This window comes from Microcaecilia unicolor, chromosome 2 (genome assembly GCF_901765095.1).
Source record: "Microcaecilia unicolor chromosome 2, aMicUni1.1, whole genome shotgun sequence".
Classification (NCBI taxonomy): domain Eukaryota; kingdom Metazoa; phylum Chordata; class Amphibia; order Gymnophiona; family Siphonopidae; genus Microcaecilia; species Microcaecilia unicolor.
Window position 1 is genome coordinate 403,688,325 of NC_044032.1, and position 27,078 is coordinate 403,715,402.

The 27,078-nt window shown below is 40.9% G+C and overlaps 1 protein-coding gene across 1 annotated transcript in view; it reads right to left on the minus strand.

Annotated features, from left to right (window-relative positions):
• The window catches only part of RCHY1 (ring finger and CHY zinc finger domain containing 1), a 79,780-nt gene that overhangs the window by 9,262 nt on the left and 43,440 nt on the right, over positions 1-27,078 (minus strand). The window contains exons 6-8 of the mRNA XM_030190652.1: positions 11,382-11,440; positions 11,103-11,129; positions 6,254-6,374 (exon numbers count right to left, since the gene is read on the minus strand). Of these exons, the coding sequence (XP_030046512.1) occupies positions 6,254-6,374; positions 11,103-11,129; positions 11,382-11,440 (207 nt within the window). The remainder of the gene's footprint in view (positions 1-6,253; positions 6,375-11,102; positions 11,130-11,381; positions 11,441-27,078) is intronic.

Consider the following 27,078-nt stretch of genomic DNA (forward strand, 5'->3'; position numbering starts at 1 on the left):
GAATCATGGTTCTGCGGTCTTGCTCAAGTTGCAGCAAAGTTTTCCTCATGAGAGGGATGGTAGAATATGCAAACAGATGACCGTTTCCCCCTAATGAAGGAGGAAGGCATACGATGCTAGTCTTATGTGCTCTGACCCTGGAACAATACTGAGGGACGTTGTGGTTGAATGGCATGGCAAAGAGACCCACCAAGGGGGTGCCCCACTATCAGAAGATCTAGCGGTAATACACGTGCGGTTGAATGACTCTGCTCAGTCTGTCGGCTAGGGTGCTGGATTTACCTGCCAGGTATGTGGCTCGGAAAACTATTCTGATCTGGACTGTCTTCTGACACAGAGGGTATGATCCAGTAACTCCCTGCTTGTTAGTGTAATACATCGCAACCTGATTGTCCATTTGAATGAGTACAATTTGGTTGAACAGCTGACTTCTGAAAGCCTTTAGAGCATTCCAGATTGCCCGTAGCTCCAGAGGGTTGATTTGAAGATTTGACTTCTGTGCTGACCAAGCATATGAGCTCCCCACCTCAGGCAGGATGCATCCATCGTGAGCACCTTCTGAGGCTCAACAATTTTGAATGGAAGTCCCACGGTCAAACTGGATCGAACTGACCACCAGAGGAGGGACTGAACCAGCTCGTGTTACTTGGATCACATCCGCTAGGTTCCCAGAGGCCTGACACCACTGGGAAAACTGTAGTCCACTGGGCAGTTCTCATATGAAGACTTGCCATGGGCCTGACTGCACCATGGAGGCCATATGGCCTAGCAACCTCAACATCTGCTGATCAGAATTGGTCCCTGTACCGATCCCCAAGGCACTCCAGTACTCACATTTCCTTCCTTCGAGAAAATTTTATTTGTTACATTTGTATCCCACATTTCCACACCTATTTACAGGCTCAATGTGGCTTACATAGTACCGTAAAGGCGTTCGCCAATTCCGGTATGAACAAATACAGTAATGTTGTGGTAGAATAAGGTTCGTTTGTACAGACAACTTAGGGAATCGCAGCGAGGAAGAGTTATTATATGTCCATTACGAGCTTTGGTTTCGTTGTGTTGCAGGGTACAGGCATTTAAGTTGGGTCGGTAGGGTATGCTTTTTTGAACAGGTTAGTTTTTAATGTTTTCCGGAAGTTTAGGTGATCATAAGTTGTTTTCACGGCTTTTGGTAATGCGTTCCATAGTTGTGTGCTTATGTAGGAAAAGCTGGATGCATAGGTTGATTTGTATTTGAGTCTTTTGCAGCTTGGGTAGTGGAGATTTAGGTATGTTCGTGTTCAACCTGTTGTGTTTCTGGTTGGTAGGTCTATGAGGTCTGTCGTGTATCCCGGGGCTTCATCGTAGATAATTTTATGAACGAGGTGCAGATTTTGAAAGCAATACGTTCTTTAATTGGGATCCAGTGCAGTTTTTCTCAGAGGGGTTTGGTGCTTTCGAATCGCATTTTTCCAAATATAAGCCTGGCTGCCGTGTTTTAAGTGGTCTGAAGTTTCTTTATAATTTGTTCTTTGCATCCCGCATAAATTCCGTTGCAGTAGTCTATATGGCTTAGTACCATTGATTGTATTAAGTTGTGAAATGTTTCCTTTGGGAAGAATGGTTTCACGCGTTTGAGTTTCCACATTGAGTGGAACATTTTCTTTGTTGTAGATTTCACTTAGTTCTCTAGTGTGAGGTTATGGTCGATTGTAACGTTGAGAATTTTCATGCTGTCTGAGATAGGGAGGGTATAATCTGGGGTGTTTATGTTTGTGGGTTTGTTCGTATTGTATTGGGATGAGAGGATGAGACCGTGTGTTTTTTCTGTGTTCAGTTTTAGTTGAAATGCGTTTGCCCATGAGTCCATGATATTCAAGATGAGCTTGATTTCATTGGTGATTTCTGTCAGATCACATTTGTAAGGAATGTATATTGTGACATCGTCTGCATAGATGGAAGGGTTAAGGCCTTGGCTGGATAAGGATTTGGCTAGTGGGGTCATCATTAGGTTGAAAAGGATCGGTACAATCACCTTCTGTCATCTTGTCCGTCAACCAATTTCTAATCCAGTTCAGCACTTTGTATCTTAACTTTAGCCTGCTAAGTTTATTGATGAGCCTTCTATGAGGAACCTTGTTAAAGGCTTTGCTGAAATTCAGGTAGACAACATCTAGCATGCGTCCTTGATCCAATTCTCTGGTCATGAAATCAAAGAACTCCGAATCATTTGGCATGATTTTCCCTTGGTAAAAAATGTTGACTTGGATCTTGTAACCTGTTGTATTTCAGGTAGTTCACTATTCTTTCCTTCAGCAGTCTCTTCATTATTTTTCCAACCACCGAAGTGAGGCTTACCGGCCTGTAGTTTCTGACTTCTCTGTTAAACAACACGATTTGAAATCATATGACAGACTTGTGGAGTCTCTCCTGGAAGCTAAGAGGATGCTCAAAATGTTATCGGGCAAGTTAAAAAAAAAAAGAAAAAAAGAAAAAAAAAAAGCTATGGTCACCCTCTCAACTGCCAGATTGAGAGAGGGAGAGAGCAAGACCTGATGTTAGAATCAATGTTCCCTCTAAGTGGAGCATGAGAGATTGCTCGTACATTTTAGGTACATCTCTCACAGATTTTACATGGTTGCCCACAACAATTTTTTTTTGTGAAATATACAGAAATGCATTGCTAATACTGGCGCTCAAAAATTGTTCCTTTTTAAAACTTGCTGCTCACAAAAAAAAAAAAAAAAAAAATTCACACACCAGGCCACTCCTTAGAGGAAACATTGGTTGGAATGCAACAGTGTTCTTAGAGTCTGCATGTTCAGTGCTCAGAAATACCCCAGACTGCAGAGTTTCAGAAGAACAGGAAACCAAACTTGCTTCAACTACTAGGGGACTATATGAGAATCAATCTAGTTTGTCTGCCAAGACGTTGTCCTTTCCTCCAGCTACGTGACCCTGAGAGTTATCCTGAGAGTTGGCCTAGTTCACCTTCCCCTAACGAAGGAACTTGGGCTTTGTCCCTTGGATTCTCCCTGGCTGCCAAATGGAGTAGCTTCATCTCTATCCCAGAGGAAGCAGCCCTGACCTCCCTTCCTGAGGGCGATCCAGTACGTCCTTTTCTCCAAGGTTGGGAGTCTTGTTCCTAGGGGCTGTTCTCTACCAGGTCCCTGCCCTCTAGAGGGACGTTTTGGAATTGCCTTATCCCATATTTCATTCCTTCTTCCAAGGGCAACTGCAAACTTCTTACCGCCCCAGGTTTTCCTCAACTTCCTACTTGGAGCTGGTGATCCCAATGCCTTCTGGGACCCATAGTTGGCCTTTCCCTACAATAGTGACAAGCCCTGGCCACTCACTTGTCACAAATCTCAACATCTGCCGAGATCTGATCTGCTGGCTGGCTTGAACTCGAGCAGCAAGTGTTATTAGAGAGTCCACCCTTGGACACAGGACAAAAGGCTTGCATCAGATGCATGTCTAGCAGGGCTCCAATGAATTCCAATTGCTGGACCAGGACTTTGGGTAGTTTAAAATTAGCTGTAGAACCCGAACAGCTCTCCTCATTGACTCCTGAGCACTGTCCTTTGATGTTCTCTTCACCAGCCAATCATCCAGGTAGGCAAACCCACGGACTCCCATTCTGCATAGCGACACTGCGAATATCGCTAGACATTTGGTGAAAACCCTGGGAGCTGACAAGAGGCCAAATGGCAACACACGGTACTGGAAGTGATGTGCTCCCACCCGAAATCTGAAATACTTCCTGTGGCCTGGAAGTATTGGGATATGAGTGTAGGATTCTTTCCGTTCTTCCCCTTGTGGAATGGGCTCGACCATGTGGGCCTTAAGAAGGAAGGAGCGTTCCTCTGCAAGTGCTTCCTTTTATGTGAAAAAATAAAGTTACAGAAGTTCAAACACACAGCTTTTGCAGACTGCTTATAGACCCATTGTATAAAAAAAATCATCCATTCTTGTCATTTTACATAGAAATATTATATATGTACTAGAATGACTTTATAAAACGTTACTCCAATGTGTACTGTCTGAGCTGACTATCCTTGGTCATCACTATTTGTGCAGGACAAGTCACTTTATGTTAACAGATCTTTAGCACTACCTACACAAGAAGAGCTTGAATACATTGAAGGGATGGCGAACTGGCCTGAATTCAAACACAGGAGGCATACTGGATGAGGATCATTTGGGAACATTCTGGTGCGGTACAGACAGAATCGAACTCTTGAATTTTTTTTTTTAAGAAATAAAATGATAAAGAACAATGTCAGAAGACAAAATCCACAAAAATCTGAAGAAAGCTTTGCTTCATGTCCACTCAGCAGACTGGAAAAGAACAAAATCCAGAAGCTAAGGAGTCAACTGCACACAAGAAGGGCCATGGATGCTCTGAATTTTACATTAAGTTCTGAGCTCTGGAAGTGTTGTTCGGTCTCGGCAACATGTGGCATCATTACCTACTTGTGCACCATACTCAAGCTTACTTGTCAATAGACAAGTCAAGTTTTAAGAAGTGCAGCAGGAGACATCCATTGGAAGACTAAGGAGGGTCTCAAGTGACTGTAATGAGCAGCAAATTACACGCAAGTTTCTGGAGTAATCTAAGCTGAGAAAGATTTACAGCATAGGGTCCATCAGATGATGTCATCCTATATAATAATTTGCACCTCTGTCTGGATGCATGGGTTCGTAATACAGTTCCCATTGGTCCGCCCTGGGGATGACATCAGAGGGCGGACCAATGCGAAGTGAGAGGGAAGGGAACCCAGCACCAGCCACCGGAGGTGAGTAAAGAATCGCCCCCCCCCCCGTTCCATGACCCCCTCCTTCCCTCCCTGTTTCCACTCCCATCCGTCTGAGTTCCACAGGCCCACTCCCATCCAATGGCCCCAATCCCGTCCGAGTTCCACGCCCCCCTCTCCTCTGATTTCCACCACCCAGCACCTCCCTCTCTCTCTCTCTCTGTGGCCTCCGAGTGCAAGCAGGACGTGTGCGGCTGCCCCTGCCCTTCGTAAGTGCCGGCTGTTCTTTAAAACTTATAACCTCCTGCTCCGCCGGCAACTGTGAAGTCCAGCACGCACGGACACCGCTTCAGACTGCCTTCGCTTCTGTTTCAGCTGTGCCTCTGGTCTCGCCCTTACACGTCCTGCTTGCAACTGGAGGCCACAGAGAGAGAGGGAGGGAGCCGCGGGGTTGTGGAACTCGGACGACAGTGTGTGCATGGAACTCGGAGGGCACGGGACGAAAGAGTGGGGAGGGGCGGTCCGGCAACTGTAAGGGGAGGGGGTCCTGAAACTCGAAGGGGAGGGGGGTGCGGAACTCCAAAGACAGGGGTGCAGGGAACTCCCAAGGGGTGTTGGGGAGGGGTGAGGGGAGCCCTTGCTAGCGCCCATTTCATTTCACACAGAAACGGGCCTCTTCTACTAGTAATCAATGAAGACTTCATTGACTTGCTATGCGGCCTGTCCTCTGAGAATTCAATTTATATATCAAAGTGGTCTCATGCTCATGTTCATACAGATGTACAACTTAGAGAAGATGCCATCTACCACTTACAATGTTAAGCTGACATTTTGAGGTTAATATTCCAGATTTGTTTGGGTAACACTGGTAGTTACCTTGACAAAAATTTTGCTTTTCTAAATTTTCCACCCACAGTTTGAATATATTTTGTCAGTGCAAGTCACCTGGTTAAATATGAGAGGGGAGAGAAGAATACCAGATGCACAGTTGACTAGGCCATATAAATAGCCAGGACCCTTTTACTAAGATGCGCCAAAAAGTGGCCTGCACTGGTGTATGAACATGTTTTGGACGCGAGCAGATCCATTTTTCAGCACACCTGGAAAAAAGGCCCTTTTTTGTAGCCGAAAATGGATGTGTGGCAAAATTAAAACCAGTGCCGTCCATTTTTGGCCTGAGACTTTACCGCCACCCACTGTCTTGCGCTAACCGGGCGATAAGCGTCCGTGTGTAAACTGCCAATTACCTCCAGGTAAGCACCACATGGTAGAAAATAAAAAATATTTTCTACCGTGTGTTTTGGACGCGTGTCAAAAATGGAATTACTGGCCAGGGCATGCGGTAGCTCCAATTTGACGCGTGTTGGGCCCTTTTATGTAGTTATCTTTAGGATAGCTATTAGATTAACTTAAGCAGTTATATTCAGTGGCAGTACCAACCCACCATCATTGAAGCATGAATATATCACCAGAAAGAGTACAACAGAATGCAAAACAAGTAGCATGCTGCTTACCTCGACTGTCATGTTCTGATACTCCGTGGGCATAGGGGTCTGTGCCACTTCATCATCTAACTGTCGCCAGTAATTCGTCATGTCCAAGGCAGAGCGCATACATAATGGACACCTGTATCCTCTAGTCAGAAGGGAAAGAAATGTTTTCAGAAGGCTAACAGTAATATCAGGCCATTTCAAAATACACTAATTTGTTGCTGAGAAAAACCAGCAGAAGATTACTCTGGTTTGACAAGAAAAGTCTTGCTTGGCCAATGACAGTTTAGAAAAATATTCCACAGCAGTGACAAGAAATGTTAATCAAGTGCTGGGGAGTAGACAGTGTCCCTTAAGTTAATCTGCTGCTTTTTATCAATTTGGATTTTATCACCACAGGGTTTTGTCCTACTCCATCCTATCCCCCCCCCCCCACCCATTGTAACGGCTTTCCTAGAATGTGTATCGACCAAACAGGAAGGGGCGGGGGGTATAAAAGTTGTATTTCACAGAGACGAGTTCAGGCTGTGACTGCAAAAAGCGACCTTCTACCATCTGCATGCAGAGAGAGTTGTCTACTATCCTATACCAGGAAATGTTTCCATTTAAACTTTTCATAGGGTTAGAGTGGAAGAATAGCCTCAAACTGTACTGTTTACAAGATCTTTGTACGGGTCTCTCTCAGGTCTGCTCTCCAACTGTTGTTGGTGGTGGCTGCAAACAGCTAAACAACTGCAGGTTTGGGAGGGAGAAATACAGCAAGATGGCACCCAAGACCTCTAACATACATCAAACACATGGAGGCTAATTTTCAAAGGGTGCTCCTAAAGCATGCATCTTTTTGGCACCTATTAAAGTCAATTTTTATAAAGACAAAGAGCCACCTATAGCTTTATAAAATACTAGTATAAGAAGTAAACATCTTGCCTACACTGCTGGTGGAAAAAATCTCCATGAATGGAGTGAAACAAAGTCAAAACAAAAAAGTGGAGTCAGTCGACATATATTGGAACCAGAAGATTCTTTATTATTCTTATAGTCAGCAGATGCAAGTGAAGGCAGACCCGACACAGCTGTGTTTCCAGCTTACTTTGCAATTAAAAAAAAAAAAAAAACACAAAACAATCATCAGCTGGTTCTATATTTTCTTACTCCTTGAAAAATATCTGTGAAGCTCAGCAAAAGATGGCACAAGTGGTGCCGTTCAACACAAACGCCTTGCAAAAGCAAGAAGTAATTCTACCTCGTACGCAGGCATATACGTATGCCGAAACACAGCCCTGTTGGGTCTGCCTTCACTTACATCTGCTGACTATGGAGTCTTTTAACAAAGGCGAACTGGTGTTTTTAGCACGTGCTAAATGCTAAAGATGCCAATGTATTTTTATGGTGTCTTTAGCGTTTTTTGTGCACCTATTTTTTTAACGCGCGCTAAAAACGCCAGTGCACCTAAGTAAAAGACCCCCTATAAGAATAATAAAGAATCTTCTGGTTCCAACATATGTTGACTCCACTTTTTGTTTTGACTTTGGTTCACGGTTCACTCCATTTGTGGAGATTTTTTCCTTCTACCTTATTGTAGGTGTAAATATCCACACCTATGATTTTTAGGTACATGCATAGATTAGCATATTTTACAATCTACAGTTTTATTAAAAGCTTGATATACCCCCTATAAGTGGGGCTTTCTAAGCGGTGTACAATATTAAAAACCATAAGAGAAAAGAAAAGAAAAGAACTGCATTATAATATAAGAAAGTGAAAACTAAAAGAGGAAAGAAGAAAAGAAGCCACACCTTACATAATAGCTAAAAGTCAATAACCAGAGCCGGAACTGTCACAAGCCAGTCTAACAGGAGAAATCATCAGTAAATAAAGTTTTTAAATTAGCCTTGAAAGTCTACCCTTTTGCTGCATGCACTGTTTTTCCAGTATCAGTAGAGAAACAACTACATTCACTGAGCACATTTCAAAAATTATTCAGAAATCCAGAAACCACAGACTTACAGCTAGTTTAAAAATGATGTCACATCATTGCACACCCTGCCTCCATCCTAATCATAATGCTAAATAAAGGGGCAATATTGTTTATCCAAAAAACTGATATTCTGTCGATAAAAAATACATATCAGCTACTTAGCTTAGGTCGAGTCTGTGCAAGTCCAATCGTTTTCTTACTGTAAGTTCTTGATCACTACAATACTTTTAAATATCAATTTGTGTAAAGCTCTTGGTGAAAAATCAATATTCAGAGTTCCTAGTTCCCTACATGGGCCATGTTTCGCCAAACTAATGGCGTCTTCAGGGGAACTGATCTGTAAAAAATAATACATGCAGCGTATAAAAAACCACCACCACACAATATATAAAAGATAGAAAATTAAAATACTCAAAAATATGACAAAATTCATAAATTCAGCAAAATTGATTAAACTTTGTTACGCATGTGCGGGCGTTCTTTAGCAGGTTTTGGACCGGGCTGGGTGTTATTCCTCCCTGTTTATGCCGAACAGTGAGTAACAAAGTTTAATCAATTTTGCTGAATTTATGAATTTTGTCATATTTTTCAGTATTTTAACATCACACATTTTCTATCTTTTATATATTGTGTGGTGTTTGTTTTTTATACACTGCATGTATTATTTTTTTATTTTTTACAGATCAGTTCCCCTGAAGACGCCATTAGTTTGGTGAAACATGGCCCATGTAGGGAACTAGGAACTCTGACTATTGATTTTTCACCAAGAGCTTTACACAGAATGATATTTAAAAGTATTGCAGTGATCAAGAACTCACAGTAAGAAAACGATTGGACTTGCACAGACTCGTCCTAAGCTAAGTAGCTGATATGTATTTTTTTATCGACAGAGTATCAGTTTTTTGGATAAACAATATTGTCCCTTTATTTAGCATTATGATTAGGATGGAGGCAGGGTGTGCAATGATGTAAGAATGTGGTGTTTATACACAATTTGAACCGCCAGGTCACTGTAATACACCAAAAAAACTGAGCACAAACCAACATTATATATAAATATATTTTACACATTTTTCATTTTTTGTTTTTCAAAAATTGTTTTTTGTGATACCAATATATTTTTACTGTGGTTTCTGTAACAGTCTATCAATCGTGACATTAGAAACTGATCTTTACAGGTTACCCAGAAATTTGATTAGCATATTACATTTTAACTGCCAGACCCTCGACGATTCTTCTAACGTTTGGACATCCCTTGTCATTGTTTCTACTCCCACTAGAGTATCCATTCTATTGGCTATCTTTGTGTCATCCGCAACAAGATTAAAACTGAATATACTCAGGCCGTTGAGTGTACCTGCAAGCACCAACCTGGTAGCAGCTATAACAAAGTGCATGAATATCTCTCATTTAAAAAGATGTCTATTTAAAAACCAACCAACCAACCAACCAAAAAAAAAAAAAAAAAAAAAAAGAGTTGCAGGAGCACTCACCTTACTCCAGCCTCTGCTGTTGACACCTTTGAATGCTAGTTCAAGGTCACATGGCCCAATCAAAAAGTATTTTTATATAAATAATTACTTTCAAATAATTCCCAAAATGAAAGGTGTTTGGTAAGGATTGGTATGGATCATTATGTCATTATTGACTTTCAGAGCAGAATCCGCTTCTTTCGTTATGTAAATGGCAAAAAAAACAGCATGCAATAAAAAAAATCTTGGTTCTAGCTGGCAAAAATGCAAATTAGCAAAACCGCACTGGTTTTACATTTATTCTTTAGTCACAAGTGAAGATGTTAAAAAAAACAAAAAAAAACGCTAAGCATTTCAGTTATGCGTTTCACCCCTAGTCATGCATTCCAATGATATCATAATGACGCATATGACACTTATTTGCGATTATATCCAGAGTGTTCAGAAATGTAACGGCTATTAAAAACAATAATTCTCCTTTGGAGGAAATATTCATATATTCTCTGGTTTGCTCTTCTTGTTGCCGTTCTGGCAGCTGTGGACCAGTTGCTTTTTTGTTGTCTGGGACTGGCAAAATGCATGCTACCTTATCATCAAAGCGTGTAAACCGGTAGGTATATTAACAGGCCATTTACATGCCCATGTATACATGTAAAAAATGAGGGGTCAATATTCAGCCAGCAGTGGTCAGTGTTTGAAATCATCAAAATTATGCCCATATAGTCAATGTTTTGGAACCAGCATTAAATATCTGGGTATGTGCAGCAGCTGGTACTTAACCGGATAAGCGCTGATATTCAACCTTTAACCAAGCCAGTTATTGCGAGGACAGTCCGGAGGCAGAGTCAGGGCAGAACAAGCACTTAACTGGATAAGTGCCGATATTCAACTTTTAACAAGTTAAGCCAGTCAAAGATAGGACTGGTATTTTATACAGTCCTATTTAGCTAGTTTACTTAACTGGTTAAGAGCTGAATATTGGCACTTATCCAGTTGTGCTGACTTGCCCTGACTCTGCCTCTGGACCATCCTTACAATAACTGGTTTTGGCTTTAGAGGTTAGAAGGGATATTCAGTGGCACTATCCAGGTAAATGCTGCTGAATATTCCCTCAGGGCTCAGTTAGCATTAGTTGAATGGTTAAGAGCCTCTCAATACACTGAGGGCCCTGTTTACCAAGCTGTGCTAGCGTTTTTAGCGCATGGTAATGGCATACCCATAGAAATATATGGGTGTCTAGTGTTAGCGTACGCTAAAAACGTTAGCGCACCTTAGTAAACAGGGCCCTGAATATTAACCCCTGACTTTATAAAATTACTCCAAAAGGTGTCATCTATGATATTGTGCTTTAAATTGTATGCCCGTCATGATTAGGTCAATTCTAAAACGTATGGAAGCAAAAATTCAAAAGCAAGCTACTCACTTTTTTAACATCTCCTCATAGCAAGTCCTAAAAAGAAACACAGAAAATACTTAGCAGTTTCCTCTCTTAAAAGCAGCAAGTAACCAAAGCCTAAAAATATAATCTACTGTACAGATACCATAATGATTTTTCATTGCTTAATTAACCAATAGTGATTTCTGCAGCTACTGGCAAAGTACCAATTTTTCCTGCAGTCTTTCACAGCTGCAGGTCTGTAGATCATTAGGGAGTGGCCATTGTAATTTCTCTCAACAACTACTGCCAAAAAGATCCCCTTACCTATGCAACAGATGCCCACATGGGAGAACATGAGCTCCAATCCGTGATGTATGAATATCCTGAGGGCCAAAAAACAAAAGGTGTATAAAAAATCCTTAATAATATTAATTTTCAATGTCAAAACCCATATAAGCTAATTCCTAATCTTGTGCTCCCAGAGGCACTGCTGTTGAAGCAGTGTTTATGGCAAAACTCAGGATGAACATGTAGCAGGCTCTGAAGGAAGAGGCAAAAGGACTGTTAATGAACAGGCTGAGCTAGATACAGGGGAATTATTTATTTATTTTTAACACATTTATACCCCACATTTTCCCACTAGTTGCAGGCTCAATGTGGCTTACAAAATACCATAGGGCAGGCTAGGGTTTAGTAAAGTACAATGTAATAGTAAGATGGTAATCGTATAGGCATCGTATAAAACAATAAAGATAATAAGAGATTGATATATACTGAGAGACAAGTATGAATGAAGGCCCATGGCACTGAAGACTAATAAATCAGCCAAGTCCAAAGAAACTGATACATATATTAATTTTTTGTTCACATATATGATATGCAAGCATATGTGCACTTATTCATTTATATATATATATATATATATATATATATATATATATATATATATATATAAATAAATAAATAAATAAATGTATATATTCTTCAAGCGAGCAGGTGGGCTGGGCAGAGTTTGTGAACCCTTCTATGATGATCTTTATTTTAGCACAATTTATACTCAAAAACATGACCTTTATCTAAGGTCTGAATAGAGAAAGAGAAAACATCACTGAATAAATTACTGAGAAAAAATAGAATACATTTTGATTATTTAAAGAGGACTTTACATTAAGTATTCTTGTGTGGAAAAAAATATGTGAATTTTTCATTTAGCAAGCGGTAGCAAATCTGAGCAGCAAGAACTTCAACTGAATGTTTCCCATCACTTAATCAGGTTCTCTTATCACCCTTCATGAATTTTGGTCCATTTTTCCATACAGAACTGTTTCAACTATTGCTACATTTCAGGTCTGCAACATGTCAAACAGGGATTAGTTTGGGACTCTGCTGCTTTTGCTGTCTGCTGCTGGCGTTAAACCTGAATATTCAATGCCAGGCCATTTCCAGCAACCGACAATTTTTTTTTTTAACTGCTAAAAAGTTAACTGGCTATGCCAATATTCAGCACTAACCAGTTAACTTTTTAGCAGTTAAAGATAGGACAGCTATTCATGTAGTCCTATTTGACCATTATACTTAACCAGTTAGGCACAGAATATCGGAACCTAACTGGATAAATCGCACAATATAGCCAATATTTGGCAGAGATAAATTGGTTATCTCTTGCTCATTATTAGCGGTGTGGTGCCAATATGCTATTTAACTGGTCAGTGGCTGTGTCTGGATGGTTAAAAAGCTTTGAATATCGAGGTGACCATCTCTTCAACCATTCAATAGTAGATTTGAATGTTTAGGATTTTTGTCTTGCTGCATGACCCGCTCAGTTTCAGCTCACATATGGATAGCCTAACATTTCCCACCACAATTGTCTGATATAAAGTTCAATTCATGGTTTCATCAGTTGACAAGCTGTCCAAGTAATGACACAGCAAAGCCCCACACCATAACACCTCCAGGTTCTTTCTTAGAATTTTAAAGAGTTTTTAGACAGAGAAATTGTGGATTCACTTTCTTCTCAAGAACTGGAAATCTTGAAGTCAGCTAAAAGATACTACTCTGGCTAACTCCTTAACCTGTATTTTATTTACCGCCTGGTAAACGGTCCAGGGCTAAGGACGTGTTCTACAATTTTGTATTTCGAAATTCAATCTTATTGCCTCACAATTTAATTTTAGGTGACATTAACTTACATTTGGAATGCTCTGAGGATTAGCAGTGTACCAAGGGTGGGGCGGTCCACCTCAGGTGCAGACAGCAAGGGGTGCACTGACCAGTTGCACGGCTGTCGGCTCCACTTCCTGTTCCGGGGCAGGGGACCCAGCTGAACGACTGCTCCATGCACCCCCTTGCTAGGAGGAAGCAGCGCTTCGGGGATGGGAGTGCGATATGTCTGGGGGGATGGTGCAGCGGCAACCCACACCAGGTGGCAAGCAAGCTAGGTATACCACTGGTTGAAGATCTAACTTTGTCTCTGAAAGCTTTGAACTTTCAAATTCATGGCCCGTACATCACTCATAATAAAGCACATCAGTTGGACCTTACAGCTTTTTTCTCATTCGACCCCTTTTCTGATGGTCACTGGAGTCATACTTTATGGTCAGATCATTTTTTATATTTGTTTTAACATTAACTAGAAATAGTTTCACGCTATAAAAGACAGACAAAAAACTACGTATTTTTCTAAAGGGCCAATAGATCCAGTAACGTTTTGGTCAAAATTTGACTTTCTAGTAAATGTACAGTTCTCCTGGATTTTGTAAACCATGGTTTCAATTAAGTACAGAGATCTTAGATGATATAGCCCCTTATCACATCAGGTCCAAACAGATGTAAAGTCTAATAAATGGTTCAATGGAGAGCTTTTGCAGTTAAAACTGCATTGTAGAAAATTGGAACAAGCGTGGTATAAAAATACATCTGAAGCTAATAGAGATAAATGGAGATGCACAATTAAGGAATACAAAATAGCCCTAAGGGCTAAAAGGAAGATTTATTATTCTAAATTAATAGATGCAGATGTTTCCGATACAAAATTCTTGTTTAAAATAGTTTCCAACCTCACTGATACCAGGACTTGTTTAATCTCTTCTCAAGAAAAGGTACCTTCCGCTATGCAGTTAGCTGATCATTTTCACTCTAAAGTACTTCCCATCAGAGCACTGTTTGGCAATAGTGCCAGTTGTTTTCATCGGGTGATGTCTTTCTGACCTACTGTCAGTTCCAGTAGATAAATCTTGGTCCACTTTCACTTCTCCTGAACGGTCTCAAGTAAATGCGCTTTACAGATAATATGCTAAATCTTATGGTTTACTGGACAATTGCCCTACTACTACTACTACTACTACTACTATTTAGCATTTCTATAGCGCTACAAGGCATATGCAGCGCTGCACAAACATAGAAGAAAGACAGTCCCTGCTCAAAGAGCTTACAATCTAATAGACAAAAATAAATAAAGTAAGCAAATCAAATCAAATAATGTGAACGGGAAGGAAGAGAGGAGGGTAGGTGGAGGCGAGTGGTTACAAGTGGTTACGAGTCAAAAGCAATGTTAAAGAGGTGGGCTTTCAGTCTAGATTTAAAGGTGGCCAAGGATGGGGCAAGACGTAGGGGCTCAGGAAGTTTATTCCAGGCGTAGGGTGCAGCGAGACAGAAGGTGCGAAGTCTGGAGTTGGCAGTAGTGGAGAAGGGAACAGATAAGAAGGATTTATCCATGGAGCGGAGTGCACAGGAAGGGGTGTAGGGAAGGACGAGTGTGGAGAGATACTGGGGAGCAGCAGAGTGAATACATTTATAGGTTAGTAGAAGAAGTTTGAACAGGATGCGAAAACAGATAGGGAGCCAGTGAAGGGTCTTGAGGAGAGGGGTAGTATGAGTAAAGCGACCCTGGCGGAAGATGAGACAGGCAGCAGAGTTTTGAACCGACTGGAGAGGGGAGAGGTGACTAAGTGGGAGGCCAGCAAGAAGCAGATTGCAGTAGTCTAAACGAGAGGTGACAAGGGTGTGGATGAGGGTTTTGGTAGAGTGCTCGGAAAGAAAGGGGCGGATTTTACGGATGTTGTAAAGAAAGAAACAACAGGTCTTGGCGGTCTGCTGGATATGAGCAGAGAAGGAGAGAGAAGAGTCAAAGATGACCCCAAGGTTTCGAGCTGAGGAGACAGGGAGAATGAGAGAGCCATCAACAGAAATAGAAAACGGGGGGAGCGGGGAGGTGGGTTTGGGGGGGAAAATGAGAAGCTCGGTTTTGGTCATATTTAATTTCAGGTGGCGTTGAGACATCCAGACAGCAATGTCAGACAAGCACGCTGAAACTTTGGTTTGGATGCAAGGTGAGATATCAGGGGTAGAAAGGTAGATTTGGGAGTCATCAGCATAGAGATGCCCCTCAGCTATTCTAAAGGCTGATCCTTTAGAGTTCAGATGCCAACTTTATGGCCAATACTATCCTTAGGTACATTTCCACCAGATCTGGGAGAAAATTATCACTCTCATTGTGAGTAATAAAAGAACCTAGTGAACTTTTATAGTGTCTATCCCCCCCCCCCCCCCCCCCTTTTTTTTGCTAAGCTAATGGAGGGTATAGTAGCTCGCCAATTAACAGAATACCTGGATTGTCATAACATGTTGTACATTTCTCAATCAGGCTTTATATCACATTTCAGCAGGGTAACTGTAATGGGCTCTTTGATGGATAATTTGCTTATTGCATAGTGACAGTAAAAAGGCAGTGATTTTACAATTTGATCTATAACTTAGTAGAAGAAAAAGGGGTGGAGAGGGCCCAATATCAAGAGATCAGTCACCACACTCAAGGGTAAGATGCTCCAGAAAAATCTTTATTAGGATCCAACACGGTCCGTGTTTTGGCTGTATCAGCCTTCCTCAGGGGTCTACAAAATTATAAACACATAAAAGCATATATATATATATATATATATAAAAATGTATTTAAAAGACTAATCATTTACATAATCATAAACAACCATATATTTATATAATTCTATAGAATGTTTGTTAAAAACATCACATATACAATCATAAAGAAAATTCCAGCATTTAAATTGTAATTAAAATTAAAACATAAACATATTAACAAAGCAATATAAATTAACAGAGAAATACATCAATAATAGACCTAATACAAATAGATACTAATTGAATGTGTTGCATCAGATGATATTAAATTGTTTTATAAGACATCAAGGGAAAAGCAATCAATGGATGTTCTGTATTATATTGATTGATGGAGCATTTACTGATCAATTAGTGAAAATCACAAGAAGCCTAAAACATGAATAGACAAAATATAATTGTATGTATATATAAAAGTGGGATATATAATACTAAGACACCTAAAGACAAATTAATTCTACATATATAGAGATAAAATCCAATTTCAAATCCATCAATCAATATAATACAGAACATCCATTGATTGGTAGGTTTTTTCCTTGCTTTTCCCTTGATGTCTTATAAAACAATTATTATATAAAATATATGGTTGTTTATGATTATGTAAATGATTAGTCTTTTAAATACATTTTTTATATATATATATATATATATGTTTTTATGTGTTTATAATTTTGTAGACCCCTGAGGAAGGCTGATACAGCCGAAACACGGACCGTGTTGGGTCCTAATAAAGATTTTTCTGGAGCATCTTACCCTTGAGTGTGGTGACTGATCTCTTGATATTGGGCCCTCTCCACCCCTTTTTCTTCTGTTGTGTTCGATTGCTGTGGAGAGTGTGGACCCCACTCTGTTTTTTTGTATCTATAACTTAGTAGACCATGACATTCTTTTGCAAATTCTGGATAATACTGGGATATCAGGTCGTGTATACAACTGGTTCCAGAAACTGTGTTCGTACAGGGTTAAAATGAAGACCTGTCTGTCGGACGGGTGGAGAAATCCCTGTCGGGTACCACAGGGTTCTTCTTTATCCCTGCTCTTATTTAATAAATACATGCACTCCTTAGGCTATGAAATTGAGAAGCAAAGGGTATTATCTTATAGCAATGCTGATAACAGTTCTTAGCCATGTTCCATCCTCTGTCCTTTTAGAAAGTGCTATGATTCATAAAGTAATTAAATACTATAGAATGCTGGATGTATGTGCATAAATTAAAATTAAACACAGAACACAAAAGGGGTCCTTTTATTAAGCCATGCTAGAAAGTGGCCAGCGCTATGATTAGTGCATGAGTTTGCCACTTCCTCCGGCCACTTTCTAGTATGGCTGTATATATATTATTAGGATTTATTTACTGCCTTTTTGAAGGAATTCACTCAAGGCAGTATACAGTAAGAATAGAACAAACATGAGCAATTAGGCAATTACAGCAGTAAAAGTATTCAAATACTACAAAATATGGCATGGTATACTACATATACACACCCACACATATATATATATATATATATATATATATATATATATATATATATATATATATATATATATATATATATTTAAATGGCCACACGTTAATTTCCCCATTAGCGAGTGGCCACTACTGCCGGGAGCTCTTACCACCACCTATTTAGGAGATGGTAAAGGCTCTCGCGTTACACTTGCACTCAATCAGGTAGCACAGGGCACATCTACTCCCTGCCCCCAGGCTAGAAAACAGTTTCTATTTTCTACCACGGGGATCGGCGTGTGCCGATTACAGCAATACCGCAGGATGCCTCAGCGTGCCCCGCAGTGGTGATGTTTTGGGCACACTATCCATGCAGTGGCTGTACTGCTCTTTAGTAAACGGGCCCCAAAACAACTCTCCTGGTATTAATGAGTCTAGAATTATAATAAATCAAAAAGAGTATCAATTTTCTTCTACTGTAAACATTATGGGTATACTTTTGGACTCTACTCTTCCATTACAACCACAAGTCACTATGATGGTTCAAAGAGCATTTGTACTTATGCACAAACTATGCTGTATCTGCAAATATTCTGAGGAAGAGCAATTTTGTCTATTGTGCAGGCTTTGCTGCTATGTCTCTAGGAAGTGGAGGAGTGGCCTAGTGGTTAGGGTGGTGGACTTTGGTCCTGGGGAACTGAGGAACTGAGTTCGATTCCCACTTCAGGCACAGGCAGCAACTTGTGACTCTGGGCAAGTCACTTAACCCTCCGTTGCCCCATGTAAGCCGCATTGAGCCTGCCATGAGTGGGAAAGCGCGGGGTACAAATGTAACAAAAAAATTTTTTTCATACATTTGCCTACTTCATTTGATGAAAGTACTAAACAATTCAGAATACAGCTTTACATTTGATTTATTCACTGAAAAAAGGTCAGATAGTATTTTACTATGTTATATTAAAATTCACTGGCTTCCTATGCCAGCAAGAATTCTGCTTACATTTTTTTTTATTACATAAAACATTGTATGGAATGACACCATTTTGTTTAGTTGTAAATTTTGTTTTTCTAGCTCTTATTAGATCTTCTAGGAATATCAATCCATTTGCCTTCCCCTCATTAAAGGGTAAGACACGACACAAACAATTGGATAAACTGCTCTCCTTTAAGGCTGCAAAATTAGAAAACAAGACAAGCAGTCCACCAAATCCAAAGTGGAAGATAAAACAAACAGGCAGACCTTGTTAGAAAAAAAAATCTATTTGTTAACTAAAAGCTCCCAAGAATTCAAACAACTGCGCCCAACAAGACCACGTTTTGCCCGTGATACCGGCTGCGTCAGGGGCAAGATTACTAGAAGGACAAACAAAAACAAACATTCAGATATTACTGTAAAACAACAAAAATAATGTTAAAATAGGAATTCCATATAAGACATATGAAAAGCAACAAATGCACTTACATCTATATCAAAATCAACACTCATACATAATTGAGGACAACTAGAAATTCACAAACTGAAAATACAAGTATAAAAACCACTAAAAGAGATGGGGAGAGGCTTACCCAGCTGGTGTAAAGCTACAGACCTCACCTTGGCTGGTCCAACAGATAAAATGAAGCAAGCACTGTAGTATAGAAATAAAAATGTCCACCATATTGTTCAAACAATTAGTAGCTAAACCCAACAACAAAACAAATCTACTCATATGCTCCTGTTCCTGGATGCATTTGTACAAATGGTGAGACAAACTTGCTATGCCAACCAAATTTATACACACTAGAATGTCATGCACACACAATTAATGTCTGAAATAAGAAAAACTCATAAAAATTGTTTAAAAAAACAGCTGAATTAAAGAGATCGATTTCAACTTAAAACTGTGGCAAGTATGCATAAATATGATATATAATGGTACTGACTACTTTAAAAGGTCCATGATGTATTAAAATGTTAGTGCTAATAACTGGTTTAAAACGACAAAACAACAACAAAAAGACCCAAATGCTCAAAATCCATCTAGAGATGTTCTAAAATCCATAACTACAAAAAAGGCTGTAAAAAAACCATCATAAACATTCTAAAAAAAAAAAAAAAGTTAAAATCGTGATGGAACACATTGAAGGTGACTACATGCAGTCCAATGATGCAATTAATGCATTCCAACCACGGAAGAATCCTCAGAGTTAAAAAACAATCCCATAAAACAGATAAGGAAATCTCAAAAAACATCTAAAAATGTACTAGATCTTCTGAAAACAGAGTTAAATGATTCTAACAACCTATAAAATTAAAAAAAAATAAAATAAAAAGTTAAAAAAAATTCTTGCTGAAAATCCAGGTAAGCCATCCCAATAAAAAGCACATAAAAGCATCTCTCAGCACAAAACAGTCCCAAACAGTATAGATATATAAAACCCACAAGTGAATCAGCATAAAACATCTCCACATACAGATATTAAAATGCAGAATCCAAAAGCCGCCATAATACTTGCTGCAGAGGAAATCAAAAACATCACAGAAACACAGAAAAGACAATTTCTTTATTCAGACCATGGGATGCTACAATGTTGAATCTGTAAATAAACCTTTGTTCTGTCTGTAAAAGGGGTCTGTCAAGGTCACCCCCTCACCCCGGGATGTGACCAGTGGTGTGCTAGAGCTGGCTCGCATGAGCCAGTTGTTAATTTTTGTGACATTTTGCGAGCCAGTTGTTGAGACAGGGCAAGCTGGTTCGCCTACCCCCCCCCCCCCCCCCGGAGCTGCAGGATCCCAGCACATACCTGAAGGCAGCCACCCTGGTGGTCTAGTGGATTCTTCAGGGTTTTTCCTGCCTGCTGCTTGCGCTGACCATCCCACTGCCGCATCGCTCTTTAAAAATTGCTGCCCAGACTTCCAGCGGCGGCCTCGCGAGACTTCTGTTGAAGTCTTGCGAAGCTGTCCTTGTAAGTCTCGGCAGCCATTTGCGATACGGCAGCTGAAGGGTCAACGCTGTCAGTGGGCAGGAAAGACTGGGGATCTTTTCTGCCCCAAAGAATCCACTAGACCACCGGGGTGGCTGCCTTCAGGTATGTGCTGGGACCCTGCAGCTCAGGGGACTGGTGAGGAGGTCTGGAATAGGGGGGTGGGATGGATACAGTTAAAAGAAACATGCTGGTTTGTGGTTAGCTTGGCAGAGTTTAAAAAGGGGTTGGACGGTTTCCTAAAGGACAAGTCCATAGACTGCTACTAAATGGACTTGGGAAAAATCCACAGTTTCAGGAATAACATGTATAAAATGTTTGTACGTTTGGGTAGCTTGCCAGGTGCCCTTGACCTGGATTGGCCGCTGTCGGGGGACAGGATGCTGGGCTCAATGGACCTTTGGTCTTTTCCCAGTATGGCATTATTTATGTACATACGGTTGTACACAGAGGAAGTATAATAAGGAAATAACTTTCATAGGTAGTTTGTTATAAATCGTAATCTGTGTGTCACCGGGAGGGGCTAGTTATAGGGACACCCTAACCCTGTTGGTGCACAGATTTACTTTTCTCCTGGTAAAGGGCTTCTAAAATAGACATCATGTTATCAGAATCAGGTGCTCAACATTCAGAGTTTCAATCTATTTACTTACTTATTTATGGCATTTTATCCCACATTAAACATGAATTAGATTGGAACCTGAGAGAATTAAAAAATTTTTTTTCCTGGACAGAGTAATGCATTGCCCCCCCAGGCTCTCTCCCCGGGTATAGCCAGCTCTGTAATTTGGAGGGGGGTGTAGAGGTGGACTGAGGGCCCCCAGTCCACCTGTGTGCGCCTCCCCCCCCAAAAAAAAAAAAAATTGCAGGGCTGGCTATACCCGGGGAGAGAGCCTGTTAAAAATTTACCAGCACACCAATGGACGTGACAGAACAAAGAAACAGATTGTGTTCTACGGAATGCTGTACAAGTGGTTTCACCTGTACCTTTCTCTTGAGTGCAGTTTTATGCTCCAAAATCCGTTTATCTAATAGTCTTTCCTATGTAAAGCAACCCTACCTCTGAGTTAACAGCTCTATTATACCCTTTGATGGCTTCAAAAGGGTGTCCCCTTGAACTGAAACCTACGTGTTCTCAGTTGCCTGCTTCTTGGGGAAAAAAAAAAAAAGAGTTCTTGGAGCACAGTCATTTGCATCTCAAAAACTGGCTGTATGGTAGGTTCATCTTCAATGTGCGATTATGACAGCTTCTAAAATTCAAATATTTGTTGACATCCATTGGTTTTCTATATAGATCACCGTGGAAAGTTCCATCTTCATAAATAATACAAATGTCTAAAAAAGCAATACATTTTTTGTCAAAAGACATTTGAAACTTGAGGTTGATGTCAAATCCATTCAGGATTGTAAAAATATTCGAGTTCCTCCACTATTCCTTTCCAGATCATGATGATGTCGTTAATCTATCGTCTCCACAAAATAATCTGCTTATTCGATGGTTCTTATTCACATTTTGTTCCAATGCTGCCACAAAGATTAGTAATCAAGGGTGCCATCATTGCCCCCATAGCGGTGCTTTTCTCGTGTTGATAAAAAGTTCCATCAAAATAGAAAAAGTTCTTCTTCAAAGCTATAGCTGCTAGTTCAACAATAAATTCCACTGGGATGGGAGAACAAACACGTTCCCTGATCAACTCATCTCTTATTACTTCAATAGCTTCATTTTGTGGGATATTTTTGTACGGTGACTATGTCTAGTGTGAAAAGAAGAATCTCAACTGCCACCTGTATCTCATTCAAAGTATTGATGATGTCAGCAGAGTACCTAATGTAGGAGATAATTTTTGGAACCATAGGTCTCAAAAACTTGTCCACAAAAATAGAAAGTGGTTCTAAAACTGAACCAATCGCTGTGACGATTGGTCTGCCAGGAGGATTGGTCAATGACTTGTGTATCTTAGGGAGAATGTAAATGGTCGGTGTGACTGGGTTCTTGACTTGCAAAAATTCTATTTCATAAGTAGACAGGAATCCACTTTCCTCAGCTAACTTGATTAACGAGTCAGTCTCAGTTCTGATCTCTTTGGTGGGGTCTCCTCTCAACTTGGAGTAAAAAGTGTGGTCTCCAAACTGTCTGTAGTCAACTATGCTCATTATCACCACAGCTCTGCCTTTGTCTGCTAGCTTTATTACAATGGAATGATCTTGAGAAAGTCTCTTAATTGCTGCATTCTGGGCTTTTGTGGTGTTCACAAAAAAAAAAAAAAAAGCCTCATTTTCTTGACTTCAAATTGGAAGATCTCCTTCAGAACAAGCTTTTCATATGTACGAATGAGTGGGTTAGTGTTGCCTGGTGGATTTGCTAGAGTGCTTCACTGTCGATCTATCACTGTTACTAGAAGTATTTGTAGCAAAAACGTTTGAATTCTTGGGAGCTTTTAGTTAACAAAGACTTTTTTCACAAAAGGTCTGCCTCTTCGTATTAACTTTCAGATGCAAAACTAGGCAAGGAAATTTCCGCTTTGTTAATAACTTACCAACTATAAGGATTTTAGGTGTCAGATTAAGACATATTTACATCAGATCTTGAACAGAGGAGACATAGCACTTATTGTATCTCTGCATATTTTCAGAGCTTTTGATTCAGTTGACCATTCTCTGCTTCTTGATCAGATATCCCAAATAGGTCTTTCTGGTTCAGTTTCTGGATGGTTCTCCTCCTTCATCTCCAATCAGTTCTTTAGGGTTCATTCTTCACAAGGCTCATCTTCTTCACTGATCCATATGATTCCCATTTCTCTAATATCCTTTAGGCCACTTGCTACACTTCTCCAGTCTTTTAATATTCAATCTTTCATCTATGTTGATGACATTCTTTTATAATTTTCCAGTTTCCCCAACCAATTTTGATCTTCAGCCACTCCAACACTGTCTGTTGGCTCTTGTTTTATGTCTTGTAACTAGCAAATTAATTTTGAACCCTCACAAGAAAAGTTACTTGTTGGATTACAGGTCCTCCATCCCAACCACAGGTCATTCCAGTTCTCTTTGATCTTCCTATTCCAGAGGTGGAAAGTTTTCCTTATTTAAAGTGTCTAGTTTACCACCAGACTTGCCTTCTCTAAACAAATTTCTTTTCTCCTGAAATCAGGTTTCAAGACCTTGCATATGTTATGTTCTGTCAACGATGTTCTTGATTTTACCTCTTTACATACTGTATTAAATGCTTTTCTGATACAAGGGCTCGATTATTGCAACTATTTATGCAGGTTTTCCTTCTTCCCAATTAAAACATCTCCAATCTCTTTGAATCTGTGCAGCTTGATTTCTTTGTAAAGCAAAATCTTTTGATCATATTACACCCCTTTACACTGGTTCCCAATACAATCTTATTTAAAATTTTAATACTTACCCACAAGGCATATTACCTAGGGTTTCCCTCTTACCTGGCCTCTTAAACAATCCCATATACGCCCATACTTTCCCTTTGCTCTTTAGATTCCAACCGATTGGTACTTTCCCATCCAAAGCCAAGTCCATTATGAATCAAGTACGCACTGTGCGTTTTACTTACTGTCCCCTAGACTATGGAATGACCTTCCTTCCTAGTCAGATATGTAATGAATAGTTTTTTGTTAAGTTACTTTTGAAGATGTGTTTTTTTTCCAATTGGCTTTTTCACACTGAGTGTTGGGGGGGGGGGGGGGGGGGGAGACACCTGATGGCAGGACTGTTTTGAGAAATAATAACAGTAGCAGATATAAAATTTAAACATCTTATGGAGGGTTCGATTCAAGAGTTATTGCTGATGGTCTCACCAGCAGTAACAGTGCAATCAGACCTTCTAATCCATTTCCCACAGCTGGGGGAGAAGCCATACCAATCTGCGAGACTGCATTGATGCAATGGAAGGAACCGCATCAGCGGGATTTTAACAAATGCTGATGGAACTTCACTCTCGGCTCCCGTAGGGGTTAGTCCCTCCACCGCCGGTTCAAAGCTGCTTCTCTCTGGCATCTCCACCGACACAGTTCCCAATGCACAGAGCCGACCCAAAAGTAGAACTGGGGTATGCGGACTCAGCAAGATCTCCATCCTGACCACAGCAGGGACACCCGAGTCAGGTGCTGGCTTTGCGAAAGCAGCTATCAAGGTTTTTCTGAGAGCAGGGGTACCAAGGGGGAAGGAAGGTTAGGCTCCTGATTTTCCCCTTAAGCTTAGGCATAGTGACAGAGGAAATAATTTAGGTAAAATTCAACTTTACTCAAGAGCTGCAACATGAACATCCTGCCCAATGGCCATCTTGATCACGCCCCCATCTTGTTGTTTGTTTTTTTTACATCATCTTTGTTTTTCAGTAAGAACAACCTGAAATGGCAACAACTAAATGCATGTGAACCAGTACAATGTAAAACCCCCCATATCCACTCCCCACTGAAAGTACCCCATATCCCAACACTACAATGAAGAACAGAAGAGCTATGGATATGTCGAATAGGCATTAAGTCATTGGTTTAACAAGTGGCTATGCACCAGAGGCATCAGATATCAAAAAAGGTTCGCAGGTGTGTTAGAAAAATCATCCTAAAGAAGAGTTCATGTCCACAAAAGCACAGAGTTCCAGGGCAGCCTGATGTATCATCAATGAGCGCCATTGGGCCAGGGTAGGAAAATCACTCTGAAGCCAGAACTGCAAAATACATTAATTACCCAACAGGATAGCTCTTAACAAACCCCACAAAGTCCTGAGGAGCAGGTCGCATGCACAACACCTGTTCAAATAATAGATAGGAAGGTGGTCTCCATCTCCAGTTCCACAATACAGAGACATATGCTGCTAAGGCACTCCAAAATGCCAGAACAGGAGAATAGGACCAAAACATGTGCCCCAGGGTAGCATGGTGCTGAGAAACACTTCAAACAAATATCAACTTAGCTAAAAAGGCCCCATGGGGGGGATGCATACAAGTGTAAAAGAAAATTATATTGAAGCTCCCCGTGTAGCACATTATGAGTAAGGCTTTCCCTGTTCAACAAGCTACGTTAAGAGAGTGCAATCCGCAAGTCCACATTCCATTTATGAACATAGTGTTCAGTCTAGCTCCTGGAGATATTTATGATAACATTTTAAGGGGATAGAATGCTGGGAACCTAGCCAGTACGCTTCCATGTATAACTCATAAGCCAACGCTGAAAGACCCCCCTGCTGATAGCAAGGCGAGACAGTGCCTCCTATAGTACTGAAACAGTGCATTTCCCCCCAAGCCAAATTCAATCTGCAAGTCATCATATAATCTGACTTGAACCCTGTACCACATGTAGAAGGTAATGGGTGCCTCCAAGGAGGCGATTTCTAAGCTCTCAACATCCAGGTCATGAGAGCCAGAGACCGGAGGTTGGGATGTAGAAGTGACCCCTCGTTCTGGGTAATGAGGGTCAGAAAACAGTCCAATCTCCACGGTTCTTCAGAGGACAACTCCAGGAGAAAAGGGAACCAGATCTGACGAGGCCACAAAGAAGCAATCAGGATCATTGTTCCCCGGTCTTGCTTGAGTTTCAGCAAAGTCTTCCCTACTAGAGGTATAGGAGGATACACATATAGAAGGCCTGTCCCCCAATGTAGGAGAAAAGCTTCTGACGCTAGTCTGTCGTGGGCCTGAAGTCTGAACAGAATTGAGAGACTTTGTGATTGAGCTGAGTGGCAAAAAGATCCACCGAGGGGGGTGCCCCACTCTCAGAAAATCTTGTGGACAACAGCCATGTTTAGCAACCACTCGTGAGGTTGCATGATCCTGCTCAACCTGTCGGCCAGACTGTTGTTTACGCCTGCCAGATACGTGGCCTGGAGAAACATGACGTGATGGTGCACCCAAAGCCACATCCGGACGGCTTCCTGACACAGAGGGCGAGATCCGGTGCCCCCCTGCTTGTTGGTGTAATACATAGCAACCTGATTGTCTGCCTGAATTAGAATGATTTGATTGGCCAGCCGATCTCTGAAAGCCTTGAGAGCGTTCCAGATCGATCGTAATTCCAGGAGGTTGATCTGAAGATCCTTTTCCTGAAGGGACCAAGGTCCTTGAGTTTGAAGTCCATCTACATGAGCTCCCCACCCCAGGAGGGATGCATCCGTTGTCAGCACTTTTTTTGGCTGAGGAATTTGGAATGGACATCCCAAGGTCAAATTGGATCGAATGATCCACCACTGAAGGGAACTGCAAAAGTCAGTGGAGAGATAGATCACATCCTCTAGATCCCCTGTGGCCTGGCACCACTGGGAAGCTAGGGTCCATTGAACTGATCTCATATGTAGGCGTGTCATGGGAGTTACATGAACTGTGGAAGCCATGTGTCCTAAGAGTCTCAGTATCTGCCGAGCTGTGATCTGTTGAGACACTCAAACCAAGTACACTAGGGCCAGGAGATTGTCTGCCCTTGCCTGGGGAAGATAAGCTTGAGACGTCTGTGTGTCCAACAGAGCTCCAATGAACTCCAATTTCTGAACCGGGACAAGGTGGGACTTGGGATAATTGATTACGAACCCCAGTAGCTCTAGAACTCGAATAGTCATCTGCATGGACTGTAGAGCGCATGCCTCCAAGGTGCTCTTCACCAACCAACCAATCGTCAAGATAAGGGAACACATGCACTCCCAGTCTGCGTAGCGATGCTGTGACAACTGCCAGGCACTT